The sequence below is a fragment of the Oreochromis aureus genome, linkage group 7, assembly GCF_013358895.1.
Source record: "Oreochromis aureus strain Israel breed Guangdong linkage group 7, ZZ_aureus, whole genome shotgun sequence".
Lineage (NCBI taxonomy): Eukaryota > Metazoa > Chordata > Actinopteri > Cichliformes > Cichlidae > Oreochromis > Oreochromis aureus.
Genome location: NC_052948.1, coordinates 30,032,357 through 30,055,238, shown reverse-complemented (window position 1 = coordinate 30,055,238; position 22,882 = coordinate 30,032,357). Strand labels below are relative to the sequence as shown.

Here is a 22,882-nt window from a genome sequence, read left to right as displayed (position 1 = left end):
GTCATTTTTTATTTCCTCTGCCTTTAGGATTGTAAGTATGCAGGGTCAGGAGAGGGAGTCAGTGGGAAGCCCACTGCTGCTACTTGGCCCTCATGGATGAGGTGATAGGACAAAGGCTTCCATTAGCGATGAGGAAGAGGGTGAGCCACCCACAACAGGGAGAAAGAGGCGAAGGGATAGAGATGATAAGCTGCTAGACCTCAGCGAGGACATGGGCAGCAAAGAGAGGCTGAGGAGATGAGAGCAGGGAGAGGATGGACAGACTGTTTTCACTTCTAGAAAGATTAGTTCCAAAATGAGTTATGCATTAAGAAATGTATTTATTTGGATATATTTGTTATGTTGTTATATGTGTTGCATTAGTGTAAAGCTTTTATGTTATTAATAAATTGATTAAAACAAACAGTCATTGTCACTGAACTCAATTTATGGTAACATGTATGAACATAACACTAACTTTGAAAAATTTTAAATGGATATTTACTTAATGAGAATAAAGTCAACAACAGTAACAATTAAACAAGAACATTTCTAATACACCAACAATATTTAAAGACGTAAAAACAATATTTTCTTTTCTTTTTTTTTTCTTTTTTCTTTCTCTTTTTTTCTTTTTTTTTTCTTTTTTTTTTTCTTTCTTCATGTTTCTGAGTTTTTAAAGGAGATCTTTCCTGTGACTGTTTATGGAGGCTATCACTGCTCATCATCATTTTGATTTACTAAAATATTTCTCCACATGAAAATGTAAACTTCTCTATCCTCTAAATGTTTCTGGAATATTTGTATTGAAAAATGTCGACATTTCTCTTTATGAGTATGGCAGACCATGTGTGTGTGTTTGTTTGTTTTTGTCAAAATCATTAAACAAATGAGGAAAAACTGTGATTTTAATGAATGAATTCATATATTGTGTTGATGTTTTATTGTGTAAATAAACTGGAAGGTTTGACTATAAATCAAACTTTGAACAAAGTCTTTTCTTCTGTCTTCATTCCAGGATCTCACTCAAATCCATAATTTAACTCTTTGTATTAGTTTCCATTGGTTATCAAAGTGACAGTTTGTGTGTTCCCCCCCTCCATTTTAGGTTGGTCACCTAGTTCTGTCTCTCAGTGGATGCAACAAAAGTGGCTCAGACTGGGTTATAAGTATTTATTTGAGGTATTAATGGAACATGTGCTCCATAGATAAACAATTATGCTTTTTTTAATTTTAGTTATTGCTAATGACTAACAAACTTCTCTCTCACTTTTTTTCTAGGCTTTAAATGTGAAAGTGCAAACAGTCTCCTGAAAATGTTTTGACAAGGTACCAAATAGTAAAATATTATAGATGAAATGATGTCCATTATGGTCAAAGACACTCATATCCATGCACATACTATGAATGCCCTTGTTCATATAAAACATGGAATGCACTCAAAACACATTTGAGTCAATGTCATATTGATTCTTCAAGTAGATCAGAAGAACCAGTTACCTTTACATGCTCTTTGTGTCCTGGAAGCTAAGTTTAATTTGCAGTATTTTTTATTTGTGAGGCTCTGGGTTAAATGCATTGATAGACATAGGCAAAAATACTTTTTTCAACTGTAATGCTTAATGTCACTCTTATCAAAGTAAAAACAATATTACAATTGTTCACACAGGGTTACCCTGAGCAACCTGTTCCTGGACCGTTTCTTTAACAACTGTAATAGATTACAGGAAGTCCCTGCAGTGTTGCTGAATCTGCCGGAGCAAGATCAGACATGGATGGGGTGCTGCAACTGAAACCTGCGGTTTGTCTTTTTTGGTCTGTGAGTGGAGAATCACACAGGGTGAAAGAGAGCTTTAGGATGCTTCCTCCCACTGTGCACTGCGTCATCCATCCACAGGGTTTGCAGGGCTGGATCAATCACGGCTGACACATCACTAAGATGTTTTCAGAAATATGCAAGCAGGAGATGGTGGATGCTATATTACTACTAGTATAATACATGTAACTCTGTAGCAGACAACAGTTTGATAAAGTGCTATGTAAAAAAAAAAAAGAAACCAAAAGATTAGATTCTATAAGTTTCAAAGACATTTAGTTTACATATTTTATATAATACAGTAAATGTGAACGAATGACCGGCAATCATTCAGTCACTGAAATTATCCATGAAACTAGCTAACTAATTCCTAAATGTGTTTAGATTAAAGAAAACTAGAAAAATTTGCATTTCCTGCGAAAATGCAGTGTGGATGCTGTAAAGCTAAAGCTGTCTGCTGAAACTAGCTGAAAAAGCTGAAAAGTTGCAGAAATTGTAAAAACTTTGCCGAAACATAAGATCTTTGCAAAAATGTAATTACTTAGCAGAACTGCAATATCTTAGAGGAAACATGATACTTGACAGAAATACAATAACATAGCAGAACTTTACAGAAATATTGTAACTGAGAAGCTATCATGTTTCTGCTAAAAGATACAAGAATTTAGGAGAAATAGTATAAGATAACAGAAATAATATATTTAGCCAAAAATACTTAAACATTACAGAAATACTATGATTTAGCAGAGATACTGTGATGTACCATGAATACTGTAATTTTGCACAAATACTATGTTTCAGCACAAATACTCTGGTTTAGCACAAATATTATAACATAGCAGAAATACAATTATATTAAAAAAAACAACATACAATTTAGTAGAAATACTATGATTTAGCAGAAATACTATGATATAGCTTAATAACAATGATTTAGAACAAATACTATGATTGAGCAGAATAGTAATAACTTAAGTGGAAATATTGGAAAAGTAAAATGACAAGCTGAAAAAAAGGAACATGGTTAAGTTCCCTCAAAACTAATTGTTCACCTATGAGAAGAAAATAAAGAAATAAAAATAAACTTTTAAGAAACAGTCTTATTTTTATAGGAACAGTCTGTCTATTCTCTCCATCTGTCAGCCGCTGCTGGCTCTTCCTCCTCCTCACACACTGCTGAGTTTGTCCTGGTGGATCATCAGGGGTGCAAAGCCTCACAGATGATGTGCAGCAGTGGGTCCCTCAGTCTGTCCTCACTCTGGACACTTGCAGTTGTCACACATGGAAATCAAATGTGTGATAAGCTGCAGGATTCAAACACAAGTGTAACTTATAAATACATGTTCATACTTTTATTACACAATCAGAGAGAAAGAAACAGAGAGAGAGTGCAGGACAGACAGACAGGTGACAGTCTCAGGTGTACACACTGCTACAAAACAGCACAAGAGGAGGATTTAGTGTTTGTGTTATTACGAGTGCTAAACAAGAAGAGTTCTCAGATGGTACAGTGGACACATGTGTGACTCCTGTGATTAAAGCATCTTTCTTTCAGCTTAACGAGTGAACCGTCAGCTCGTTCAAACACACGTTAAAGTCCGTTTGGCTCGACACCACCGAACAGAGGCAGCAATATAACATAGCTAACATTAACAGTGCAGTGAATCCTGCTTGTGCCGTGATATTCAGGACTGCAAACCGAGCAGCATCACTGTATATGACTGACTTTAATTATCCATAATATCATCACATTCTCTGTAAGATTAAGGTCGACTATTGAACGGCGTATAAAGTAAAGGCTTTAAAACCAAGTTGACGCTGAAAGTACAAACATCGCTAATGTCACATAACTTTTCCGACATGTGGCCAACAGTAATGTTCTAATGTTCTTCATTATTAAACATTTGCAGATAAATAAGTGACATAATATTCAGTACTTACTTTTAAAAGTTTACTCTTCGGCCACCCCGCTTCAGCCATCCACTGTTTTTTTTTGAAAAATTATCCACACCCACCGCCGTGCTATGAATTCTAGGATAGGTTGGGCCACGAAGGATACACCGGACCCATCCTTCAAATTCGGGGAAATGAAGGACGTTTTTTTGGCCGCATGTGTAACAGCCTTCGAATTGGGACAGCTTTTGTCGCGTCGCAGTGATGTAATTGGCCTTCAAATGTGGCCTTGAAGGATGCAGACCCTGAATTTGGACACCTCCTAAATACACACAGGAGGATAATGAGGGAAGTGAAAACACATGGGGGAAACAGCTGACACACATGAACATAACGACGTCACAGAGGAAGAGTAAAACTAAAAACATGTAACACATTGAACATAGAAACACAAGACCTCTTCAAAATAAAACGAGAAACATAATGAGACGCAGACATGACAACATGAACTTGACAACACAAGACTCACAGACATAAAACACATGAAGGGCGAGGGATACTTAAACACGGGTAGAAGACACAAGGGGCATCTGAAACATGAACTAAAATGGGAACTGTTAAAATACCCCAACTCTTTGATCTTTGGGCTGAAGGAAGAACAACACTCGGTGTTTGTGCTCAATCAACAATCACTTTAATCAATACAGTTCTCTTTATTCCATTCAACACTTTGAGCATTACAAAATCTTGAAATATCTGACCGTTTCTCACATTCTTATAGCTTCGGCCCCCCTCCAAACTAAGCATTCACATGCTTTTTCTCTCTCAGTGAGCCTAAGTTACGACCTTGGTTTCATGTTCAGTATGTTCTGTTCTCCCTAATCAGAGAAATAAGGCCATGATTCTAGACAAACAGCATTTCTTATAGATCAGCAGTATAATGCATCATAAAACAGTATAATATTCAATTCCTGTTTTTTCTCAAAATAAACAATCAATTAATTTTATTACACGTACTTGGGGATTTTCATAGCTCAGCATCCAACATCAAAATCCACTGGGGCAGTCCCAGCAGCACATTGACACACATAAATCAACAACCTTTGTTTTCTCAAAACTAGGTGCCTGCTGGTCCCTCTCTAGTCTAAACAACAGTGTTTCAGTAACTTTCCCCTAGAAGATGGTCCCCTGTTATCTACTTTCTCCCAGGCAAGCGTGAGCGAGAGTCTACAGCATTCTACCCCCCAAGGACACGTAGTCTAATGCCTTTATTTTCAGGGCCGTGTCCACTTAATACTACAATATATGGTTATATGGCATTTTAGTTCATATAAAGCATAGAATTGAGGCACTTCAAATCCCAACACAACCTAGGCATAATAGAAATGAACTTAGAAAACCTAAAAGACCTAAACATAAACCATAAACATCAAAATATACTAAAACTCACGATCCTGGGTCAAATGACCCAGCATCATGACAAACCCCTATTGAATGCATTCATATTCAACTTGTGCATATTTTCTTTGCTTACAACCAAAGTTAAGTAATTTAAATAACATATGACCCGGCGCACCAGTTTTTAACTTATGCCTATGATATATTTAGGACAACTATTATTGTACGATCTACTGTAAAATATAAAGCGCCTTGAGGTGACTGTTGCTGTGATTTGGTGCTATATAAATAAAATTGAATTGAATTGAATTGAACAACAAAGATCACTAGCTGTTGCATATAAAAATGAAAGAGGAGCAAGAGCAGGAACCATCATGGAAGGACATGATGGTTCCTGCCGCTATCGGCCACTTCCTGGCAGATAGAGGAAGTGGCTGACATCCAGAAATCCTACCAGTGGCTGCACAAAGCTGGACTGAAAGACAGCACAGAGCCACTAATCATGGCAGCACAGGAACAAGCTCTGAGCACAAGATCCATAGAGGCTGGGGTCTATCACACCAGGCAAGACCCCACTTTTCAGTTATTTATTTGTAAAAAATGTTTGGAATCATGTATGATTTTCATTCCACTTCTCACATGTACACCACTTTGTATTGGTCTTTCACGTGGAATTCCAATAAAATTGTTTCATGTTTGTGGTTGTAATGTGACAAAATGTGGGATAGTTCAAGGGGGGCGAATACTTTTGCAAGCCACTGTACATGAAGCGCTGTAACCAACTGGCCAGCATAGTATACAGAAACATCTGTGCTGAGTATGGCCTGGAAGTCCCGAGGTCAAAATGGGAGACGCCCCCAAGGGTGGTGGAGAATAACCGAGCTAAGATCCTGTGGGACTTCCAGATACAGATGGACAAAATGGTGATGGCTAACCAACCGGACATAGTGGTGGTAGACAAACAAAAGGAAGATGGCCGTAGTGATAGAGGTGGCAATACCGAATGACTCGGTGCTCGGTGCAGTGACCAAGCTAGGCGAGTGGCTCCAACAGATCCCAGGAACAACATCGGAGATCTCTGTCCAGAAGAGCGCAGTCCTAGGAACAGCTAAGATACTGTGCAGGACCCTCAGGCTCCCAGGCCTCTGGTAGAGGACCTGAGCTTAAAAGATAAAGGACCACCCACAAGGTCAAGAGGGGAAAAATATCTCCCTGTTCTATCATAAAATGTTCACATTCTTTGTTCATTATAAAATTTGTTTATTGATTAATATGAAGATATTTTTATTCAAAAAATACAATTTATAGAACAATTTATAAAATGAGAAAAAGATATAAAACATATAAAACCAGTTTTAAGGTAAAAAGGTGGTGGGGTGTCGATATGTTGGACACTGGATATATTTGTATACATTAAGTACAGTTTCAGATGTTTATCAACACTTTTAATCAAGCATACATTCACATATTGACACAAGTTTACAACATAAACAATTAAAAATTAAGTGTAAAAAAAAAAAAAAAAAATCCCAGAAAGGCGATTTTAATGATGTACTTATAAATCCCCATCATACAAAAATAAAATCTTTTCTCAAATCCATCCTCCATATTTAGTTTTTTTCTACAAATTTTACTGCCTGTATCATATTTTTTCACTTACTTAGCTTCCCTTTGAGCCTTTAAATTTTCTACTTAGTTGTTCAAAATAAATTTCTATAGAAGGAGAATATTTTGCACACGTCACTGCTGTCTGCTTTTTCCAGCATTTGCCAAAACTGATGTCTTTTTAGCCCATGAATGAAAAATATGAAAACGTTTTAAGAAGAAACTCAAGAAAATGTTTTTTTCTAGTGAGAACAAAGAAAGTCAGTGAGAGTCTCAGAGTTCAGGTTAAATGTGGAGTAAAAAGCTGCTCTGAAACAGTCAAATAATTGTTGGAGATCAACAGAGAACATAGAGGAAAGCAGCTCTTTGTAAGGCTGTGGACCCTCTTCATACAACCTTTCTGTGACGTCAGGCTGCTGTTATATATTCTGTTATATTCATTAATTGATCAGATATTTAAGGTATTTTAACCCATAAACTATTAAATCATACAACATACAGCAACGACTCAAAGTTACCGTATTTTTCAGCCTATAAGGCGCACTTAAAATCCTTAAATTTTCTCTCTTTTTTTTTTTTTTTTGCCTGTCCCGTTTGGTTCTTTTGCCATCAGAATTATTGTCTAAAGGCGAAGAAAGATGCCCAACGGATTTACTTTACCAAATGGACCATCCCAGCCTTGCCATAATGGTCTATTTGATTCACCTTTTATTGTTTATTTTATTTTATTTTCACTTGCTATATACGGGACAGACTTGACTGGGGAAAAGAAAGGGGAGAAAGAAAGAGGGAAAGAAAAACAGCGGGGAAGAGGGACGGTGATAAAGGGCAAAAAAACTAAAACCAAACAAAATAAGCAGACAAAAAATACATATATTAATCACCTGGATCACCTGCTGAGAAAGAAAAAAGAGAAAACAAGCAGAAAAAAAGAGAGCAATATAATAAACAACATCGTCGCGATGATCTATGTGAATATAACAGTAAATACTAAATATTAAACATTATTGTGCAGCACGTAAGATCGACAGCGCACAGTGTGCTTTGAGGTAGGAGCCAAAAAGGGTGTAGTTTGTGTGTGTGAGCACCCGTGTGTACACCTGTGAGCATGAGCCTGCTTGTATTTAAAAGGTTCCTTCATGTAATGATCTGCTAGAGGGTGTGGGGAGCCACAGCCCCGTCCTCCAGGGCATGACGCATGCCCTTTAATTTTCTCAAAAATCGACACTGCACCTTATAATCCAGTGCACCTTATGTATGAATTCTGGTTGTGCTTACTGACCTTAAACCGATTTTATGTGTTACACTGCGCTCAAAAATCTGTCAAAATGTTTTTAGTACGACTTTGATAAGCTCCAAAAGTCGCACCGCTTGATGGATTGTCGGAGCATTACGGCTACCATAGTCAGGAGCCTCGCGGAGTAATCTGGATCCAAAACTCTGCTGCAGGTCCCAAAGTCAAACAAACACTGCAGCATCACTGAGAGTTAAAAACTGTCCATATTCTTTCATCTTTAATAAAGAGATCAGTGTTGCTGTGTTACCAGGTGTAACAATGAAGTTTAACATCCAGGCATCCATGACAACAGAATTTATTAAATTTAACGGAGTTAGCAGCTGTGAGAGAATTCAACATTAATGAATCAATAATACGGAAGTGGAGGAAGCAAGAAGAATGAGTTGAGTAAAGTTTGACTTATCTGACTGTTTTGTTTCGCTTAATGTGCCTTATAATCCGGTGCACCTTATGGTCCGAAAGATACGGTAAATTGTATTCCTGTCTGTCAGAGTTAGAATTCAATATTTTTGTTGTCTGGCTGCTCATAGTCACCTTAGTCACTTACATCATTTCTAAACATGTTTTACCAAACTTGTACTGCACTGCTGCTCTGGTTCTTTCATCCACTCTGTTTTTCATCTCCTCCAGTTTCTGGACCTTCTCTGTGTCTCCTTCCTCCTTCATCTTCTCAATCAGGAAGTCCAAGTGGACAATAGTGGACGCTGAATCAGCTTTCAGAGCGATCTGCTCCAGTCTGACAACATGTTGGTAGGACTCATCCAGGAACTCTGACTTCTCTGCTGTCAGTTGGTTCATTTCCTTTTCAAGATTTTCCAAAAGACTCAACTTTTTCTCATTTTCTGATTTATTCTCATCATACTTCATTTTCATTTCTTCCACAGTCTTCTGAACTTTCCTTGTTTTAGGAATATAGATCCACTTTTCTTTCACATGATCTGATGCAGGACACTTGTTGGTACAAACAGTGCAACAGCCTCCTTCCATGACCTCACAGTGTTCAGGTTTCCAGGCCATTGTGCATCCAGGATAGTGACAGTTCTCCTCACATTGAGTACAGCAGACGGCTCCTTCATAAAAAAACAACCACCGCATCCCTCCATCAATGGGTTCTTTATCCTTGTAGACCTCATCAAATTCTACAGTGAACTCTTGATTCTTCTTCATCTTTTTTTCATGTTTCTTCAGAGCTTCTTGAATCTGTCTGATTTCTGTCTGTTTCAGTTCAGCCAGTTCAATTCTCACTTCCAGGTTTTGGATACAGGCTGTCAGTCTCATTCGTTCATTCAGCACTTTAACTGTTTTCTTCATATTTTGAGATTTAGAGCTTTCCAGAAAGGTTATGAATTGCTTCATTCCCTTCTCTGTTACTTGCCATGCAAACTTCAAACTATGCTCTTCTTCCTCTGTTCTCTCTTCATTCTGTCTGTTACTAAACAGGAAGTGAGCAGGCTGGTTTTTATCATTTTTGGCACATTTAATTTTTGCAGTTTCAAGAGCCCGAAGAACATTTTTCGGTGTCCCACCATCTGAGTGTGTGATGAGAGATACAATATTTTCCTCCACTTCTTTTCCAAACAGTGACATCATTGCATCAAAGATGTACATCAGTCGGTCATTCAGTCGATTATCACTCGCCTTCATCACCAGACCCACTGCATGAACTTCATGAACTCCATCCTCTGATCGAAACAAGTCAAATAATCTTAGAATGATTTCATCATCTCGTTCAGTCCCTCTTGTGTCTCCAAATCCAGGAGTATCGATGATGGTCAGAGAGTAGGGCAGAGTTTCATCTGTAAAACCAAAGATCTCGTACACGATCACATCTGATGTCTGACTGCCTGCCTGATTATTCTCCTCCTCCTCTACAATCTGAAACCAGACTTCATCCTCCCACTTCACTCCCATGGCGTAGTTGAGCAGAGCGTTAATCATAGTAGATTTTCCAGCTCCTGTTTCTCCCAAAAGTAAGATGGTTTTATTTGTCTTGTTTGGATTTTTTTCACCAACAGTCATTCTTGTCAGAGTTCCAAACTCCTGTTTCTTTGTTCTCAGGTGGTAGACAGCAGGAGATCCTAATTGGATTACATTATCTTTAGAGATGATGTCTTTGTATTTGGCTGAAATGTTTCTGCAGAATCAGAGAAGCACAGCTCAAAAAAATACGTTTAAACCGTATGATTAGATTGGTTTTGATGTTTTCTAGTTTAAATTTTTTAAAGTATACACACAAAAGTCTAATGGCTTTATGGTCCTGTTAAGTCATTAAACAGCTCGAGGAAATTTTAATTTGATTAAAACATAACAGTAACAAAAAGGGAGCAGATAAAAAATACTAAACTCATCACTTTTAGGTAAATAAAGGTAACTGGTCATTATATGATGATGAAAAAAAAGTGAAACACAGCTCAAAATACACTATATACTGCCAAAGGTATTTACTCACTCATCCAAATCACTGAATTCAGGTGTTCCAATCACTTCCATTTACACAGGTGTATAAAATCATGCACCTAAGCATCCAGACTGCTTCTACAAATGTTTGTCACAGAATGGCTCGCTCTGAGGAGCTCAGTAAATTCCAGCATGGTACCATGATAGAATGCCACCTGTCCAGTTGTGAAATTTCCTCATTGCTAAATATTCCACAGTCAGCTGTAAGTGGGATTATAACAAAGTGGAAACAACTGGGAACGACAGAAACTCAGCCGTGAAGTGGTGGGCCACTTAAAATCACAGAGAGGGGTCAGCGGATGCTGGGGTACATTGTGTACATAGTGACCAACTTTCTGCAGAGTCAATAGCTGCAGACCAAGCACAATGCAAAACATTGCATACACTGGTGTAAAGCATGCCTAGAGCATTGGAGATGCGTTCTTTGACGTGATGAATCATACCTCTTGGTCAGTAATCTGATAATCAAGTCTAGGTTTGGCAATTGCCAGGACTATGGTACTTGTCTGTCTGTGCCAAGTTCAAAGTTTTGGGAGAGGGGATTATGATGTGGGTTTGTTTTCAGTAATTGGGCTCACCTGCTTAGTTCCAGTGAAAGGAACGCCTAATGCTTCAGCATACAGAGACATTTTGGAAAATTTCATGTTCCCAATTTTCTAGGAACAGTTTGGGATGGCCCCTTCCTGCTGACCTCACAAATGTGCTTCTGGGAGAATGGTCAAAAATCCCCCTAAACCTGTGGAAAGCCTTCCCACAAGTGCTTAGGCTTATACAGCCGCAAAGAGTAGGGGTAACATCATATTGAACTCTGTGGATTAAGAATAGATGGCACTCAAGTTCATATGCATGTGAAGGCAGATAAGCAAACACTTTTGGCAGTGTAGTGTATTTTTAAACCTAAAAACATGAACAAGAAAAGCAGCACTGATTTTAGTAACTCTTTAGCTGCTTTAAAAATGAAACCCTGATTTGATACCGTATTGTGCTGTTTGAAGGAAGCTCTGGTAGCTCTTCATGTGAAAAATTTTATTACATGTTACTTAGTGTTGATGCCATAAATCAATGAAAAACCAAATATTAACATGACAGCTTCAGTCATTTGGTTAGCCTTTACTGGCTGTCTTATGTGAAATATGTTTAAGGTTTTTTTTTCATCCAGCTGAATTTTTAATACAAGTGGATTTTTTTTTTTCATTTAACAAAGACAACACCATGGCTTCTGTGTTTTAATATGTGTTTTGTCACACATACTGGCTAGACCTATTAATCAAGCTAACAGACCTGTTCATTCCTACGGGAATCATAAAAATCATATTTTTATTCTGAGAGAAAACTGTTGAAAGGTGAGGGCACTGCTTAGATGACAAAGACGGTTCATCAAATAACAGAAATGTTGTTGTTACTCACGTCCCAGAGTGGTCTTGTCCAAAGGGTGATGTCTCTTCAGTTCCTGAATAATATTAAAACAGAATTAATGAACCTTAAACAATTCACTTGTCACCTTTAATTAAAAGTTTTTCATTTGAAATATTTGAACACAAATATTTCACATTTTGTGTATTTAGCACAGCTGAACCTATTCGAGTTGTTGAAAAGTCAGTCTGTTTTTTGACACACACTGATCTGGCTGTTTACCAAAATGATTCCAAAATTTAAGGAAGCTGTGACACGACGATGTCCTAAAATGTTTTTTTTTGTGTTCATCTGAGTAGGGGTTATGGTGTTTTTCACCTGTGCAGCTCTGAGATAAAGAAAAGTCTTGCATTGAGTCCATGCTCTGTCTTCTTTGTTGATGTAAGGCCATTTTCAGAAAGGTGGACGTGTGCAGAAACTTTCCTCAGCAGAATCTCACTTGTTGGTCTGAAATCTGTAGCAGTCTGCTGTCATTAACAACACAAACTGATCAGAAGATTCTGTAAGACAAAAATCATTGGAAACTTTCACTGAGTCATTGTTGTCGCTTACATTTTTTCATTTATTTATTTAGTTAGTTAGTTTAGAGAAGAAAAGGTAGATATCATTCAAACCCAGTGTTTCTATTCAGTCATCTACATTTGTTGATGGTTGTTCATCAGATCCTGTGTTCCAATTACTCAGGTAGTGCTGGATGTCAGTTTAAAAATCACCTCCCTTTCTTCTTGTGGTATTGCCAATCACAAATTTTATCTTCTAGTCTTGTTTTCTACTTAACAAATACTCGAGGAAACAGCAGAAAAGCTGCAGCCAGACAAGAGATCACAGAAAGTATGAGACTCTGTACCTTTAAAAATGATCTTGTAGATCATTTGTAAGAGGACATTTGTCAATACTTACATGTTAAAATTAAGGGACCTGCTGTAACAGGTTTTTGGATTTCCTCATCATTATTATAATCTAGTAATAATTATGATCTCCTATTATACACAGCACAGAAAACTGTTAACAGAAAATTCAGTTCATGCACTGAAACGTATTCGCACTTGGGTTACTCATAGCATACTGGCAAGTCCACCTCTATGGGCTCAAATTGTGGTCATAAATATTTAGTGCTTGTAAATCAAATGCGTAGTTGTGAACTGAGTTTTGTGACCTTGTAAACCAAAATATGTGAAAATTTTATGTTTGTGCATCTAGAGATGAGAATTTGTGAGTGAGTGTGTGTGTGTGTGTGTGTGTGTGTGTGTGTGTGTGTGTGTGTGTGTGTGTGTGTGTTTGTAAAAATCTATTTACATAAGTTACAAATTTTTTTTGTTAAGGTCTGTTTACAGATACAAAGCAAAAAGCTACGTGTAAAACTCTGCACTCAGTTTCCCTGGCTGTGTGTGAGTTTCAACTTACAAGTACAAATTTTGACCCAGTTTTTCTTGTCAATTACAAATTTAGCAATCTAATCAGAGGACAGATGGCTTTGGCTGTCGAAGGGGTGCTTTACTGAGCTTCAGGTCCTGGAAGGGTAAATGCCCTTTCACGTGCCAGCGTTTTCCTTCATCACCACGTAAAGCAGTGGTGAAGTAAAACATTCTGTGCGCGTCTGAGTGCGGTGATTTTTTTGTCACAGGTTCCCATGCTTATACAGGGACCTCCATAGCCTTTTCAACGGGTCTGTGGACCTTTGGGGGGGAGGCAGTGTTGTAGAAATGACACACTCTTCACTAGCTCGGTAAAGCACCCCTCCGACAGCCAAACCCATCTTTTCTCAGGCCACCCGAGAGATATAATTTCTCCAGTGTGTCCTGGGTCTGCCCCATGGCCTCCTCCCGGTGGGACAAGCCCAGAACACCTCACCTCACGCTACCTTCTCCCATCACTCTGAACAAGACCCCAAGATACTTAAACTCCTCCACTTGGGGCAAGAACTTGTCCCCGACATGGAGTGGGCACTCCGCCACTTTCTGGCTGAGAACTATGGTCTCAGATTTGGAGGTGCTGATCCTCATTCTTGCCGCTTCACACTCGGCTGCAAACCATTCCAGTGCAAGCTGGAGGCCATCACCAATGAAGCCAACAGAACCACATCATCCCATAAAAAGCAGAGATGAGATTCTGAGACCACCTAACTGAAACCCTTCCGCCAATTAAATTGCTGACTATGCGGAACAAGCTCTTTCAACGGTTGTATAAGGATTGAATGGCCCATAGCAATGGCCCAGACACCCCATGCTCCCACAGTACCTCCCACAGGACACCGCGAGGGACACGGTCGAATGCCTTCTCCAAGTCCACAAAACACATGTAGACTGGTTGGGCAAACTCCTATGCGCCTTCAACTATCCTTGAGAGGATAAAGAGCTGGTCCAGTGTTCCACGACCAGGACCCTGGCATAGACTTTCCTCATTTCATTGTTTTACTTTACGCTACCTGTTCTGACTTGTCTCCCCAATTTGATGTTTGTGTAACGGTTGGAAAAGATCTAATTTCGCTGCAGGCAACCTCAAGTGACAAATAAAGGCTTCATTCATTCATTTAACTTTTCATTCTTCTTCTTTTCTTCTTCGTGTTTCTTCAGATCTTCTTGAATCAGTTTGATTACATTCTGTTTCATTTCAGCCAGTTTGATTCTTTCTTCCAGATTTTGGATGCAGGCTGTCAGTCTGCTGCATTCATTTAACACTTAAACAATTTTCTTCAGTTTTTGAGGTCAGATCCTTTCAGAAAGGTTGTGAATTGACTCATTCCTCCTGTTACTCTTCATGCTGCCTCCAAAATAGAGTTGTTTCCCTCTGTTCTAAGTATATTGTGTTGGTTATCAAACAGAAAGTGAGCAGGCTCATTCTTTTCATTTTTGAAAAATTTAGTGTTTGTAGCTTCAAAAACTTTAAGAGCATTTACTGGTGTTATGCCATCTGAGTGTGTGATGAAAGCTACAATATTTTTCTCCACTTCTTTTCCAAACAGAGACATCACTGAATCAAAGACATACTTCATTCGGTCACTCAGTCGATTATCGCTCGCTTTCTTCACCAGACCCACTGCATGAACTCTATGGAATCCATAGTCTGACCCAAACAAGTCAAATAAAGTTTGTCTGATTATGTCATCTGTGGCGGGGCATGGTCTGTGATGTCGCTGCAGGTGAGATGGACGCATCTGCGTGGCATTTGCAATCACGCCTCGCTGACATAAAAAGCTGTTCTTGCCTGTGGTTGTGGTTGTTGTTGGTGATGTGTACAGCTGGCAGGTGGAGAGCTGCAGGCATTAAGGTTGTAGCAGCAAACGTGTAAATAGTGTGTGGAATAAAGATGCTCTTCACAGTTATCACAGTAATCATAGTTGTGACAGTTGATTCAAGGTATCACAGTTTGGCCGTCGTTATCTTATTTTAGTTAGTTGCCGTTCCTTTTTCGCCTTTGCTTTTGTTTTGTTACTCTTGCCATCAGCCCAAATAAAGGCTCGCTTTTGTTTAAGATTCAGTTCCTCTCACTAGTGTCTGAATTTAGGTCCTTTTCACAAACACACTGCCGTACTCCGCCGTGAGAAAACAACCTGACCCAGCGGACGTTTCTAGAGAGGAAGGTCTCACTCACCTCTTGAGCCTGTAGATGCGTGTTTCTGATGTCTCGGACACATGGACAAGGTCAGTGGGATTAGGTACCATGTAGGCTATTTTTCGCGGCAGTCTAGAGCTGTTACAGATCCTCTTGGCTTAGGAGCTCGTCCTGAGTCTGGTCCAGGCCAGAGAGATGCTCCAAGCCTGGGAGGTGACCTCGTTTTTGGCAACGATGTGGGCGGATGATGAGGAGTTCACTGCCACGTCACCCTCGGCTCCAGGGGTGTCCACATTCCTCGCAACCACTTAAAGGAGGAAGCGGCATCCACGTCGCCAACGCACGTTGCCACTGTCCGAGTCAGCGACATCTTCGGAGCACCTCCAGCTGCTGAGTAGTGCAGCATCGCTGACTGTAATTCAGAGGCAGTAATTCATGGACTTGTGAAAAGAGTGTGAAAAAAACTATCAACGCTTCTGAAGTAGAGACTCGTTTCTTTCGTTCAGCAAATTCTATGTCTACCCAGTGTCTCACATTGTTAGAGACTGTTTCACAGGAGGCCAGCAAGGAGGCTGCGCTCTCCATCCCTCTAGCTAAAGATTTTGAAAATATTAATCATGAGCCCACATTTAGTGTTAAAGATATTAATATAACTTCTGACGCTGGGCATGTTGACTTTGGAGAGAACACACTCCCATAACATGGCTGTAAAGTTAACCCTTCCAAATCACCCACAGACTATTTATTTCTTGGCACCAAGCCAAGTGATGAAGTGTTAGATTCTGTATTCATGAACAATCAGGCTGAAAGAGACTCGAATGACATGGACTGTGTTTGTGAATCTGAACATTCAAGACAAACCATATTGAATGAACTGGCTTCCTCTGAGACTTTTACTGTGTGTGAGGGCCCATTAAAGAGGGTGTTACCGGTGGCTAACGCCGCCCTTTCTGAGACAGTTTTTCTTGCCCATGTGCCAAGTAAAGAATGCAATGGTTGTGCTCCTGAGTCTCTAGAGGAAGTTATGTCTGTTGATTTCGATCCTAATAAAGATTTATATGTACCTGAGTTGATCCGTCGCCAAGTCACACACTCAGTTGATGGACTGACTGGGTGTGTGCTTTGGAGCCTGACATCAGTGACTGTTTTTTCTCTCCTCCAGGCCTCCCTGAAATCATGGTGATTAAGTGTAGTTCAGAAATAGCAATTCATGGATTAAAGTGTGTAAAGACTGTGTTTGAATTGACTAGCGGTCATGTTATGCCTGCTGTTCCTGTGCTCCATGGACTGAAAACTGAAAATGCTGACCATGAATTCACTTTGATGGTTAAAGATAAAAATATGAATTCAGATTATGGTAACCTGGACTCAAACTCAAAGTCTGAATTCTATTTCCCCCAGAATAATAAGCGTTATGATTTTGAATTGTTTAGCTCCAGCACGGCCACCTCAGGAGATTAAGGCTGAGATCAGGGGACCCAGTTCTGCAGTTAACGAACATGTGTTGTCCCCTCTAAGAGTTAACTTGGCATCTTTCTCCTCTAATTCTGTTAAGTTATAACAACATAAGGTTTTGAGTGGGAGCAATGATGTGACCACTAGCTGACAGCCTGAACCGCCACCTGTATAAGCTAATTGTTCAGCACTGCTTTAACTGTGCCACTTTCTCTACAAAGTCCTGTTGATGTCTCTAAGTTACAGACTGCTTCAAGTGGGAGTTCAGGCTCTGACAAGTTTGCTTATCCTCCACATTACTGCCACATTAATGAGTTGTACTTAATGATATGCACACCTGAGTGTTCAGTGTGTGCCCAGGAACCAAACCATGAATGTTTAAATCATGTTTTTGCTGACAATTTTGTAATCAATGTTTCTCGTGTGACTGTACTGGCCTCTTTGGAGTTTAGAAAACTCACAGTTTGGGACTGAATGGACTGTGATTGGCTTTTCTGTGACCAAGGGGACAGGACTTTCTGGTTTAGTGCCAGCTAAGACTGCCTGCATCAGTCCTGAGGTTAGTTAACTGTCTCCCCTGTCACCCACTTCTGGGTGCCTAGAGACTGTTAGTTTTTGGACTGATTGCTCTGGGATTGCAGGGGAGGTTGTGCAACAGCTTAAAGTATCTCCTGGAGGTTCGGGAGAACCCAGCCAGCTGTTACGTGTACCAGCTGGAGGCTCAGCCGGGCTCACCCAGCATCCTGGTCTGTCACCTGAAGGATCAGCTGAACCCACACAGCCATCACCTCTCTCTGCTCGGAGCTCCGGAGAGCCCTCACAGCCACCTGGATTTTCCACGGCAGCTGGAGGCTCAGCTGAGCTAATCCAGCATCCTGCCAAGTCGACTAAGGCTCCACCACTTGCCATTACCATGCTGTCGTCCGGAGGATTTTAACATTCAGATACAGCGTGATCACTCCAACCTCTTTACTACAGGTTTTCTCAACATCATGGATTCTTTACATTTTGCCCAACATGTGCCCGGCCCCACACATATCAAAGGACACACACTGGACCTCGTTTTTACTTTAGATTTAAATATTGATTCTATTTGTTCTGAAGACATTTTTATTTCTGATCATGTTTGTATTCTTTTTAACTTCTCTTTTAATATCCCTCTGTCTCCTGATCACAGTGGGGTTAGAAAAAATTCCCAAATTCTTCCTTACATTTTTAATTTAGTCTTATTTCCTGTGGCAGGGGTGTGGCCTCCAGCCTCGTGCAGTGGAGGGGCAGTACAGTGAGCTCTCAGGGCAGCGTCGAGGTGTCAGAGGAGACAGGTGTGTGCTGGGACTAATGACTCTCTTTCATTCTATATATAGCAGGGTAGGCAACCTTTTGATGACGAGTGCCATCTAAAATGTCCTCAGAAGTCAATGTGCCATATAATTGCATTAGCAATAAACTTAATAATGCTCTATATTAACAGTTGCTGCACTGAGCGGACAGCTCTTGAAGCATTTGAAGTGTCAGAATGTGGAAATTTCAACATCGCTTGAAAAAACTGACAGCTAGCAACGTCCCTCTCACCAGTAGGCTAAGTTATTTTTAGCCAATTACAAGTTGAATCTGGTAGTTGGGGTTGTTAGCTAAAATACCGTCATTAAGAAGCGGCAGAACTTTGCGATGTGCACCGCTGGTCCGGCCATTTATTTTTTAATGCACCTTCTCAGATTAACTCACTGCGTGTCGTGTTCAGGGCTGGACTGGGACAAAACATCGGCCCGGGCATTTTGACTAGAGACCGGCCCACCAGGTATTATAGGAAAAGCCATAAAGCCTTTGAATGAAAATAAACGCTGTTGTGACAGTGATGTACACTGTCTTGTTGGTATATATATGATTTCTATACATTTTACATCGGATAAAAACTGGTTGTAAGATTCAGATAATTATTTAATAAAAGCCAGACATTTTCAATGAGAATAAGAAAGAAAAGTATTTCTTTGTGCCCCCCTTTCCCTGTTAATGCCCTACCTGGCCCCCTGGCAAAACTTTGCTAGACCCGCCCCTGCACAGTTACCAGCTGTCAGCTACTTAGAAACAGATCCTGGTGTTATTTGTCTCTCAGAAACAGTTCATAACTTCCCTTCAACTCATTCATGTCACCTAAAAGGTAAACCTGTTTCTCCATCACCTGATCAGCTCTGATGATTCAGTAAGGACATCTCCTCCTCATGATTGAATGAGAGAAGAAGAGACAGCTGCAGCGTAAAGACGCAGAATAACTCCAGCTTTGTGTCTTTTTCATTCTAGCTGAAGTACCGGACAAACTGCGTTCCTTTCCAGCTCAATACGAAACGCGTAATATTTTCTCTCAATACGGGATGATTCAGTTTTTTAAGGGGCGGTTGGCAACTCTACTAACTAACCTTATAAATAAAATAAAGTTCACTATCTGCGTGCTAGCTAGTACGCAGTACGAGTTATTGTAACTGACTGTAAAAACTCAGCACACCGAAAATAAACTACACCTTAACTTGGTTTATTTCTGACCCAGATAGACTGGAGGTCATAACTTCTTACCTGAAGTTCAGTTCACCTGACACTTGGACCAACTGAGTTATTTTTACACATCTGCCAGCATCTGGCCAATCCACCATCTTTCATTGTTTATACCGTTACAAAAGAAAAAAAACATATCATCGGCCCATAAAAATGAAAAATCACCATCGGCCCACTGGGCAAATGCCTGGTATGTCCGATGGTCAGTCCAGCTATGGTCGTGTCATCAGTTAACCCTTCGCGTCCCAGCTGTGGCACACGTGCCCAGGGTTGCCGACCCCTCGACTAAAGTCATCTCACTTTGGTAATATAAATATAATATGGCCAATATTAAAGTTAGTATTATATTAATCATTATTAGTTATTACAGCAGTGAATTTGAACTCTGTGTCAAATACTGAGCTTCAGTAAAGATTCAAGTTGCAGTTATTTATAATTTCTATCACCTTCACTCAAAGACAAGTATCTTTGATAGTGTATATATAGATGTATTATATATAGGAGACAAATATTGTTCGTTTAATTTGTTGGCATTATTACATTTGACTCAGTGCTTACATAGATGTGTAAAAGCAAATGTACGAGCTGTGATAACTGTTTCTGATAGAATGAAGAGTAGACTGATATATTAAATATTCCTTTATTGGGTGAGAAAATCAGACCATGTCATAACTGCTTTAAGTCATACAGAATAGATATCAGAGCCTTAAACAGGCTGACTTCTGCTAAATGGGTCAAACTGGGCAGAAAGTATACAAACACATAACATCCTTATAGAATATGATGTAACACTATAGATCAACTTACCTCAGAATATATAAAGCATATAAACAATTACAGCAATATGATGCAACAAACACAGCAGTGCTACTAATCCAAAATACTCAAAGCTTCATAGAACTGAAACAAACATTTATTTTTAGCTCCATTCTGCTGCTGATACATACTTTAGGTTTCTGAATATTAAACTTGTTGCTGCCTTTCATAGTGTGTAACTTGAAGGCCCTGAGTACTTTCTCCCACACTGAAAACACTGGGATGATAAAATTATTTGAACATCACCTAATACGACTGATTCAGGACAGACAATTAGTTATGTTAAACTTTCCTAGCAGTCCTTCACAAACAGGGAACAGTCTGTCTATTCTCTCCATCTGTCAGCTGCTGCTGGCTCTTCCTCCTCCTCTTCCTCACACACTGCTGAGTTTGTCCTGGTGGATCATCAGGGGTGCAAAGCCTCACAGATTATGTGCAGCAGTGGGTCCCTCAGTCTGTCCTCACTCTGGACACTTGCAGTTGTCACACATGGAAATCAAATGTGTGATAAGCTGCAGGATTCAAACACAAGTGTAACTTATAAACACATGTTCATACTTTTATTCCACAATCAGAGAGAAAGAAACAGAGAGAGAGTGCAGGACAGACAGACAGGTGACAGTCTCAGGTGTACACACTGCTACAAAACAGCACAAGAGAAGGAGGATTTATTGTTTGTGTTATTACGAGTGCTAAACAAGAAGAGTTCCCAGATGGTACAGTGGACACATGTGTGACTCCTGTGATTAAAGCATCTTTCTTTCAGCTTAACGAGTGAACCGTCAGCTCGTTCAAACACACGTTAAAGTCCGTTTGGCTCGACACCACCGAACAGAGGCAGCAATATAACACAGCTAACATTAACAGTGCAGTGACTCCTGCTTGTGCCGTGATATTCAGGACTGCAAACCGAGCAGCATCACTGACTTTCAGCTTGTTGTGTTTGTGGATATATGACTGACTTTAATTATCCATAAAATCATCACATTCTCTGTAAGATTAAGGTCAGCTATTGAACGGCGTATATTTTAAAGTAAAGGCTTTAAAACCAAGTTAGTACAAACATCACTAATGTCACATAACTTTGCCGACATGTGACCAACAGTAATGTTTTAATGTTCTTCATTATTAAACATTTGCACATAAATAAGTGACATCATATTCAGTACTTACTTTTGAAAGTTTACTCTTCAGAAGTTCCGCTTCAGCCATCCGCCGCTTTTTTCGGCAAAATTATCCACACCCACCGGCGCACTATGAATTGTGGGATATATGGGACCACGAAGTCTACACCGGACCACACTTCAAATTTGGGGAAATCGACGGCGCATTTGGAGTACACTTCGGATTGGGACAGCCGTCGTCGCGTCGCTGTGACATAATAGGTCTCAAAATGCGTACTCCGAAGCGTGTGGTCGCTGGATTGGGACACAGCCCAAGTGTCTGCCATCTATAATCCAGTTTTGAGATCCCTTCCCAGACGCCTTAATGCCCACTCACATCCTGGGCCACCTGACCTCAGGAAATCACATGATAGGGTGGGGCTAGGTTTCACAATGAGCTCACCCGAAACCTTCGCTGATTGTGACCCACACCCGTTTTCACACCTTGGCTCGTGTGATTAGGTAGAGGAGCATTAGGGGGTCCATTGTCCCTCTTGGGGGAATCCTTCCACAGGGCTTAAATCTGGGACTCTCCATCATTTGACTCTAGAACTGAAGAAGCTTATCAGATGAGAGGTGAAACGTCTTCAAGCAACTTAAAGAAGTCCAGATGCTTTTCTTTCCAAGCTGTTTAGACGCTGGAGAGAATAATGGCCCGATTTTATTGGGTGGGTATCTGCGCAAACGTGCACCGATGGTGCGTGTCATGCCCAGAATGTCAGCTGTTTAACCAGCCGGCCATTACAAAAGCATCAAGATGTCTGAGTTTCTGTTACTTCCTGTTCTCAAACACTTCCTCCATCTGTATACGCACGGTTTCTAACGGTTTTGCTGTGTTGGCGCAGATGAAACTCACACCCTGTACAGATGAATACATCTGTGATGAAACTATCTTCAGTCTCTGAAAACACTTCAGGAAAAAGATTTTTAAAAACGAAATACTTTAAAAGCATTGTTAATGCTTAGTTTCACTTTCGCTTCACCACGAGCTCCAAACAGAGTTTATCTGAACATCAGAGTCTTCCTTTCTCCTTTAGCTCTCTGTTTCTCCAGCCTCTCTCTCCTACCTGCTACAATTACTGTGACATCACGAGCTAATTCTCACCTGTTGGTCTGCACAAGCTGAGAGTCTGAGCAGCTTCGACGGGTCACTCTTCAAAATGTCGGTGCAGTTGAGATTTCCTCACTCAGTCCCACCCTGAACTTTGTTGGGTTTTTTTGTTTTTTTTTTTTAATGTGGACCAATCAGAGTCACAGAAGTACTCCTGAAGAACAAACATGACAGGTTAGTTTATCTGCTCATAAACATCACAAGCTATGACATCAGGGATGTCAAACTGATTTTACATGGTAAAGAAATGTTGTAGTGAATGAAAGATATCTGTCAGCACTACTATAAGAAATAAATATTTTAAAGTACAGAAAAGCTTCTGGCAGCTCATATCTCAGACTGTCCTCTGATTTTAAAACAGGAAGTTTTTGTTCATTCAT

General features: G+C 39.9%; 1 protein-coding gene across 2 annotated transcripts; it reads right to left on the bottom strand.

Annotated features, from left to right (window-relative positions):
- Positions 1 to 8,328: 8,328 nt before the first annotated feature.
- LOC116323565 lies at positions 8,329 to 22,574 on the bottom strand. Of its 2 annotated transcripts, XM_039614390.1 has the most exons (5): positions 22,497 to 22,564; positions 15,450 to 15,822; positions 12,177 to 12,358; positions 11,853 to 11,895; positions 8,329 to 10,122 (listed from the first exon to the last, which is right to left on the bottom strand). In XM_039614390.1, exons 3-5 carry the CDS (start codon positions 12,247 to 12,249, stop codon positions 8,532 to 8,534), a joined length of 1,707 nt encoding a protein of 568 aa, XP_039470324.1. In that variant the 5' UTR covers positions 12,250 to 12,358; positions 15,450 to 15,822; positions 22,497 to 22,564; the 3' UTR covers positions 8,329 to 8,531. The 2 variants fall into 2 exon arrangements, with proteins under 2 accessions (XP_039470324.1, XP_031599780.2); XM_031743920.2 differs by lacking the exon at positions 15,450 to 15,822 and having other exon boundaries at positions 22,497 to 22,574.
- Positions 22,575 to 22,882: the final 308 nt, after the last annotated feature.